General features: G+C 42.7%; 1 protein-coding gene across 1 annotated transcript in view; it reads right to left on the bottom strand.

The window, feature by feature from the left end:
* Positions 1-792: 792 nt before the first annotated feature.
* Positions 793-8,914, bottom strand: part of TYR (tyrosinase) — a 57,020-nt gene continuing 48,898 nt past the window's right edge. Inside the window, exon 5 of the mRNA XM_074573028.1 lies at positions 793-1,280. Within this exon, the coding sequence (XP_074429129.1) occupies positions 1,057-1,280 (224 nt within the window). The 3' untranslated portion in view covers positions 793-1,056. The remainder of the gene's footprint in view (positions 1,281-8,914) is intronic.

Genomic DNA, 8,914 nt, shown 5'->3' with positions numbered 1-8,914 from the left:
AAGAAGGGAGGGGTGGTGGGGAAGGTGCTTTAAGATTTGGCTTTATTTCTCGTTATCCTACTCTGACTTTTGATTGTCAATAAATTAAATTATTTTCCCCGAGTTGAGTCTGTTTTGCCTGTGACGGTAACTGGTGAGTGATCTCCCTGTCCTTATCTCGACCCACGAGCCTTTAGTTATATTTTCTCTCCCCTGTCCTGCTGAGAAGGGAAGTGATAAAGTGGTTTGGTGGGCACGCGGTGGCCAGCCACGGTCAACCCACCACACCGTGTTTTGTTATGCATGAGTTACCTGTATGGAATATGTGCATCCTGAGCAACCAAAAGTCAACCATAATATGAGCAATCATTAAGCAAAACTGAACAAAAGTGGACACGGTGAGACTAGGTTTCATCTCCTAAAAACCTCTCACCTCCCCAGATGGATGCAAGGTGGTACAGAGGACGACTAACTGGAGCGTTTGAGACAAGTGGGAAGTGGCTTCTAAAAGCCCACTTTCAGCGGCTGACGGCATTCAATCAAGGACAAACATGACGTTATGGGAGCTGGAGGGAGAATATTTCTATCCTAGAAGAAAATGTGTCTATGGGTCATTCACTCTACTCAGAGACACCACAAATTTTTCTTACTAAACTAAAGGGGTCTTTCTGCTCTTACATTCAAACGTAAGAGTAGCAGCAATGGTGCAGTCAAACACCTCTCCCTAAATCCATGCACGGATCACATGGATTGGGCTGCAGGATTGGACCCTACAGAGGATTGTACAATAAAGTCACCAACACACAAGCTGGTCTGGTTTCATAGGAGCATTATTTAATCAAGCACAGGAAATACACGGTGTTCTTTGGGTGGCATGGTAACTTATGTTGGATCTGGGAGATTTTTGTAGGACTGGGTCTTATAAGATACTACAACACTGGAGGTTACAAGAGGCATGAGGAGCAAAACTGTCCAGCCTGCTTATGCAGCATACCTCAACAAGGTATTTGTAAACATGAATCAAACAGTGTATGCTTGATTAGCACCTTAATAACACCACTGAGTTACTGGAGGCCTCTAGAAATTGGACTGGTAAGATATATTGTTGTAATCTTCACTTTCTGTGAGCAAGGGTTGTATCTCTGAAGAGGTTCCTCTTCTTTTCTTCCAGCAGGACAGAATGAGCCCCGTGAGCACAGCAGTAACTACGCCTCCAATCACAGCTGCTCCAACCAGCCAAGCCCAGATCTGACGGGCTTGCTCAAGGTAGGGTATTAAAAACTCCTGGAAAGAATCAAGTGCTGGAAAAAGAAGAAAAAAAAGAAAAAAAAAGAGAAGAGAGAAAAGAAAAGTCCTTTTACATGATGCAATGTACTGTCAGTTTATACAAGTTGTACAACAGGTAATACTGGAAGGCTGAGTGAAAGAAGAGACTACTTGGTAAAGACTGTCTGAAGGTCATAAATAGTTTTAACAAATCTCTTCAGTCCTTATAGTCTGTTTCTCAATCTTCGTATTAAACGCAGGAATAGAGTTCACTGTCCCCAGCGCTCTTTATGGCTTTGTCAAAACTGTAAGACCCAAGAAGTCTGACAGAGTGTGGCCAAAGGGCCTGCTAGCTCAGCATCCTGTTGGCAACAATAACTGAAGCAGAGCGCTAGGAAGAGTTTAACGACAGGGCAAGCTTATTAGGGTCCTTTCACAAATTACTTACCCAGCCTCCAACAATTGGCAGCTCAGGGACTTCCTGAACCAGCTGTGGTGTCGTGTATAATACTTATTGGAAGATTATCTTTTTCCCCTTCCATCAATTTTTCTAGCTGCTCTTTGAACTTTTATCTCAACTTCTTGCAGCAAGGAGATCCTTGTCTTAACTACATATTGGGTGAAAAAAAAAAAAGCTTCCTTTCACTAATTTTGAACCTGCCACCGGCTCGTTTCGTTTGATAATTCTTGTGTGGGGAAAGGCAGTAGACTATTATCTGTTCACTCACAAGAAATCCTTAAAGAAAGAATTAGAGCCCTCTTTCTTTGGTGAACACAGGGCAGTTTCTCAGTGGTTAGATAATCAGCTGCCTTCTTGCTTCGTGCTATGAATGTGTGTCTGTCTATCTGCTTTTCTCACTATGACTTGATGAGTTACGAAAACCCTGCCATACAGGGCTCCCACTCCATGTCAGGTTGGAAAGTGACCTCTTCCCAATGCACCTAACAACTTGTTGGCTTGAATTTGAGAAGTGGGAATACCTGTCCCCTTGGGCCAAGGAGGATTGGGAAGCCTCATCTCCCAATTACTAGCTATAATTACTATTATTATCTGTAATTACTAGATATTAAGGGGGGCAAAAAATGCCTCTTTGGGTAGCTTCTTTGGGATACCCTATGGTGTTTTATTTTTTAATAGTTTTCTTGCATCTGGGCTGATTTAGATGTAGTCAGCCGTATTTAGGGTGATATACCTCCTCAAAAGCTATAAATGTCTTCCTGCCATCTCGCATTTTCACTGGTGCCCGTGAAAGTAATTCCATATATCTTCTTGGATCATGGTGCTTCTGAGCCTTATGCTGTTATGTGCACTGTGCTCTGAAAAGACGCGTTTTGCTCACATCACCTTTAAGGTGAAGCTATCCTTAGCGCTTGATGCCTGAATCACTTTCGTTTTCTCTTTTTCAACTTAGGCTGAATTTAGACTGAATGTGTTTTGTCTTTCCCTACAACTCAGCTTCACTTTGGGGAATGTTTGGTTGCTATTTCTCTGGTCCTTGTTTTCCAGTTAATCCAACTTCGTATTCTGAGATTGTATTTGCAAGAGTCTGCATGTTCAGCCTTCTGCTTCTGACCTCATTAGACATATAAATGCTATGTAACACTAAGAATTACAAAAAAAATTAGGTTCTTGATGTTTCAGAGTGAACTCCACAAACCTCTGGGTATGAGGTACATTATCTCTTTAATCCTTCATTTCTCATCTGTCAAATGAGGACAGTACCATTCACCGAATCCTTTGTGTTGTGAATATAAATTGATATTTCTGCAGGACTCAGCTGCTATAGTGATCGGCACCAAAGAAAAGTGTTAGAGGAAACATCTTCAGGATAGCATTTTAAAAGCGCACAATAAATCATACGTTAGGCTACACACTGCTTCACTGAGAAAAAGAAAATCAAAACTATAAAGGATTGGACATCTGGTTCTTAATGAATGCTGTCTATGCTGTGCAGTGAATGAGGCGGGGGTCTGGGGAAAAAATAGTGTGCAATTGAAGAGAATGCATGCATGTGGATGCGGAGGGTGAATTACGGCTATATAGACAACTAATGCTGGCATTTCTTAACTTTGTGTGCTTGACTGTAACTCCAATGCTTTTTAACTCAACTCTTTTATGTTTACATTGCAAACATGTCTAAATTAGAAGCGATCTGGCTATTTAAACTGGAGTATGCATATGCTAAAAGAAAATCCATACATAACAGGAACTTGATACTGTTTTAATGTTATGGAAAAAGAGCATTATCGCAAAGTTCTCCTCCTTGAGGAATTTATCTGGGATATGAGGGTTTTCTAAGTGACATCTTAAATTCACACTTTGTCCTTGAACCATCTCCTCCATCAATATTAGTTGGAGGTCTGCGCTATCTTCTCCCTGGTAAAACATAGCGTGACTTGGAGAAGATGCGATATCACATTTCACAACGGGCCCTTTCAGAAGGGATTAATCTATTTTATTATATCCTGATAATCAGTTGAACATGCCCTTCTCTTCCTTTCAGCCTCAGTCTGTACAGTTTCTGTAATTAGCTCAAAGCCAAAAGCCACCTCCTGGCATCTACTGGCTGTTTCTTTTTGCTGCACAAAAGGTGTTTGGCATCGCTGTCATAAAGTTGTCATGGCAACTCCTGGGTGTCAGAGGATGGAGCACCCCAGGACACCCTATAATCTGTTAACCTGTGACTGTAACACAACAGTAAACTACGACTGGACTGGCTGCCCAGCCAAAATCACGCAAACTGGGATTTCAGTATTCCATTACCACAGTTCTTTAATATCTGACTGTGCAAGGCCCAAAAGTGCAGCAGCTGTGTTTGCTGATGACTACCTGGGAAAAGTGTCGAGGGAGTGGTGGTGGGGGGGACAACAATAGCTGCTTTGTGGGAGACGTCAGCCAATGCCAATTCCATTCCTTTTATATCAGTGCTTGGAGTCAAATGATAATCCTCCCTGGAAGCTGCCATGAACATCGATTAAAACTGCCCTTTCAGTCAATAGGTTCATGACAAAGCAAGAGGAAGCCAGGTCGGGCTGGTGCTTGATATCTACCCTCCCATTAGTGACTAATACCAGCAATATCTCCTCATCTCGGACTTTCTGGTAGGAAAACAGCAGTGATTAACCTCAGACACTGTTTTAGCATTCAACTCTTGGCATACTCTTTCTTCTCAACGAGAGTGTTAGTTCTGGCTAACAGCAACAAGTAATTTCTTACTCTTAGTAATACACCAGATAGTTCTTTTTTAATGTAATTTAAAAATTCCAAGTAGTCCATTTTGCATGGATGTCATTGGGAGGGTAGGAGACCACAACAGTGTAGTTTTAAGGTAAAACAATGTGTGTCTCCTATATTTAGGGTAATAATGTGGACTTCCCATGATGATGGAAGAAACATGCTATGGGATATCTATTAATGGACATCCTGAGATCTTCCTTTTGTGGTAACATCAAACTACATTATTAATATAATGGATCCCAAGGATGAAAAAAACCCACCTTAGTATTAAAAAAAAAATATTGAGAGAATATTTATATATTTTAGATATTCCTTCTGTGTAAAGTAGAGGATGACAAAGTCTTTCCAGGGTTAATTCCTCAAATTAGAAATCAAAACTCTGGCCAGGCAAGAAATAAACAAAAAAATTTTCTATCATTTATTATCAATTTATTACCTTTATTGCCATATGCCCTACCAATATGTTGGCAGTCTTGCTATTCCATGTTACATGCTTTTCTACTGATAACTTGGGTAGTTAATGGGTTCAAGATTTTAAAGCAAACCCTGAGGCAGCAAAAACACATCTTAATATGTTAAGCTTGAAAAATTTTTCTCATCCTGGTGAGCAAGTTCTTTCTTATTGTTTTCCGCCATTTCTCGTGTGTGTATGGTTCTCTGATTGTGTCCTTCTAGGTGGTCAAAGGAAATAGAGACTTCCACAATCAAAAACCAGGAAGGTGAACCAGGAGGGCTTCAAGTTATTGACTCCCTCAGTCTGTTTTAAGGCGGGATCACTCGTCTTTGCAGTGGTGCAAAGTTCACAGCTCCTACTAACTTAATCAGGGTCTCCTCATTATTACAGCTTGGAAAGTCTAGTGGGAGGTGTCCCTGCCCAGGGCAGGGGGTTGGAACTAGATGATCTTTCAGGCTCCTTCCAACCCGAACCGTGCTGTGATTCTGTCTTTGGACTGCAAGGGATGCCGTGCGATGGGTGGCAGTGGGCTGTTCATGGCAGAGCTGCAGTACCTGTTGATGTCCCTGGTGACAAGTGATAGGACGAGGGGAAACGGGTTCAAGTTACGTCAGGGGAGGTTTAGATTAGATATTAGGAGACATTTTTTCACTGAAAGGGTTATTAAACATTGGAACAGGCTGCCCAGGGAGGTGGTGCATTCACCATCCCTGGAGGTGTTTAAAAAAAGGGTAGATGGGGCACTGAGGGACATGGTTTAGAAGTGGCTCTTGTCAGGGTAGGCTAAAGGTTGGACTCGATGATCTTAAAGGTCCCTTCCAACCTCAACAATTCTATGATTCTGTGATTCTATGTACGCCCGAGACGCTCCCTGTCAGTTCTGCCTCCAGCCCAAGGCGGGTAAATCAGGAAACTATGACCCACCCTTCATCATGTGGCTGCCTAGAAACAGTGAGAATCAGACCATTTCTGCATGGCTAGTAACAGCTTCTGAAGTCATTTTTCAGTGCTGAAGTTGATCAGAGCGTCGCCGCCTGTTGCTTCTGCAGAGTAACGTTGCTGTGGAGCCCTGCTTACCCAACGGCAATGATGGCACATCCGCAGAGCGGATTACTGGCAAAAATTGATTATATTGGATTATTGAGAGGAGATAAGTCAAATATTCCTTGATATATTTATAGAGCAATACCGTTTACTTTTTGTTTGGCAACCTCAGTTAACACTTGCTCTTCATAACTGCGCTTTCACAGTTTGCTGATAAAAATTTCTCTAGAAAGAGGTGAGATCTAGCTATAGGATACCTGGTATTAGCACACTATATGCTACCAGGGTGTTAATAACTCACGAAAAGACAGAAAGATAGCTTCCTACCCCTAAATGGCTCCCATGCAAAAGAAAATAAAAACCCCCTGTTTTTAAAATCCATATTTCTGTTCCTTCATTAAGCATCATTATGTAACCACCAAAATACCTGCTCGTACTCTTCTTTCTGAGCAATGTATTTTTGCATCCTGTTTTCTTTTGGTTCTTTCCTCCTGTTTCAATTAACCTTAATCTACACCTCCTTATCTCTGCCTGAAGAAAACCCAGGGACCAAAATGCTCTCTTCTCGTCTTTTATTTAATCCATAAATGTAAACCACTTTCCAAGGTAGTATTGTCACCTTTAATTGCTTTCTATTGTCCCAGCATCCACGTTTTATTGTGCACGTCACTGTTTTATTGCGGGCTCTTGCACGCCTAACTTCTCCCTTTCACGTCGTGCCCAACAGTGTGTGCTCCTGAGTCTGGAAACCCAGCGGAGTCTCTCTGTGGTGGCACTGTATTTGCCAGCTGCCACATTTTCTTCTCGCCTGATGTGATTTTGCAACCAAATTGCTGAAGAGCTGGAAATAGAAATGAGCTGCAGTGGGACTCTGGATCTCAGCTCCCCTCCTGTAACACATCCATGGGCAACCTGGCATTCTACGTTGCAATCACAACGCTCTTATCCCTTGCTTTGCCCCGAGTGTCAAATATTCTTAGTTGAGATGTCCAAAAATTGCAACTGACAGTTAGATTCCTAGGTTTATAATTGGGTAGCTGCCTGCTTTTCCAAAAAAAAAAAATGTGAATCACCCAGCTACACATATAGTGGTCATCAAATTGTTCCCACTGAGAGAGGGAGCTTTTCTGGGGAAAAGTCAGGGCTGTGTCTACGGATTTATCTGTTCCTATTTCTGGAAGAAAAAAATAGAAAAGGCTTAGTCCAGGCCCTCAAATGTAAGTGCTTGGAATAGCTCTTGCCATAGAAAATTGTTTTGACAGCTATTGCTAGGTGGTGCCGTTAGTCTTCCAAATCTTTTTTATTGATGCTAACAGATGTTCATTTTCAGTAAGCCGCGCGGGTTGCAGTAGTTTTACAGTTCATGGTTCTCCTGTCAAGGAAAGCTGGGTGTCTGCTCCGGTTTCTGCTCGGATCAGCTCCCCAGTCACTAGACTCTGACATGTGTCTTTGATTCCTGAGGGATGGATTTCCATGCACGCTGCTTGTGACCACTTCTGCTTTAGGGCTGTCATATGTATAAAAGTAAATGAAGCTGCAATTAAAATAACCACATACTGTCACACACTGATTTGCTTTTCAGCGGAAAGCAGGGCTCCAGGCAACAGCTTTTCCTCCGGGAAACAGCAACAATATAATTTAGCATTAAAATGCCATTTTGTCACTGGATTCTTTCCAAGATTTTTTTCTTGTAACCAGCCTCATCATGCTCTGTGTAGCCCCGCTTCATCTCTACCAAGCCTCTAGTGCTGTAACTCAGAACTGGGGCCCTTGCTGCCTTCCTCCAGCTGCTTCCTTCAAAAGCAAACAAGACCTGGCTTGTGTGCTCATCCCTCGCTCTGTCCTGTCCTCTTCCTCTGCCTTTCCTCGTCCTCCTCATTTGGAAGATCTTCAGAAATGCTACCTCTTCTCCGCCACTCAGATCTTCACTGCTCTGATTTTCTTTTTTCCCTTTGTAACTTTTTCCTATTTGTCTAGTAACTCCTGGCTGCCAGTCACAGACTTTCTCTTCTCCCTTGAGTACATGGGAACTCTGAAGGTGGATCGTTGGGCTACCCTGCTAACTCCTATGTTCCTCTGAACAGGAATCCGGCATTCCTATCTGGAGAAAAGTATGGGTTTAAACACTGGAATACTGAGAAAAATCGGTATCTGCATTTTGAGATCCCAGCCATTTTTCCATTTATAACTAGTTCTTCCCTTCTGATAAGAAATAGCTTAAGCTCTCTTCTTCTCAGTGAGATTAACAAGGGGTTGAGCGACATCTGAGGATTATCTGGGCTTTCTAAACAAGTTTGAATTTCAGTCTTTGTGTTGATCTTTCAAAATAATTAAGGAACTGCTTTCTTTACCTCTGTGTTAAGAGCATGGGCAGAATTTAATAAACACAACCTGGTCAGCTAATTTCGTTATTTGCCCCGTTGGAGGGCTGGAAGCAGAAGAGCGCAGAGGGGTCCCACCTGCGGGGAGGAGCGGACAGGACAGGTGACCCCAAACTGACCAACAGGGTATTCCATCCCATCTGCCCCACGCTCCGTATAGGAGCTGAGGGATCAAAGGCTCAGCTCTCTTCCTTCAATGGCTGGCATCTGAGGAGGACCCTGTCTGTTCATCTGCCTTTGATCCTGATCCGTGTGTTCCTGACTCCAGCTCTGGAACCCAGTTCCTGCCCATCGCTGAGTCCAGTCTGGGACTTCCCCAGTGCCTGCTGGTGACATCATCCTGGGAGCTTAATACGGTTTTGTGTATACTGTATCTCTTTCATTATTTTCCTTTTTATTTTATTCTTAATATTTTATTAAAGTAGTTTCTTCTAAACTTGTAAATCTCTCTTTATCTCTCCCCCTCCTCCCCGTGCACGAGAGGCTGGGGGGGAGCATCTGTCGCCGGCCATTGGCCAATTTGGGCAAAACCACGACAACCTCAAAGATCAT

This window comes from Larus michahellis, chromosome 1 (assembly GCF_964199755.1).
Source record: "Larus michahellis chromosome 1, bLarMic1.1, whole genome shotgun sequence".
In the NCBI taxonomy this organism is placed as follows: domain Eukaryota; kingdom Metazoa; phylum Chordata; class Aves; order Charadriiformes; family Laridae; genus Larus; species Larus michahellis.
Note: the sequence above shows the minus strand (reverse complement) of the source record. Positions and strands in the feature narration are given on the sequence as shown.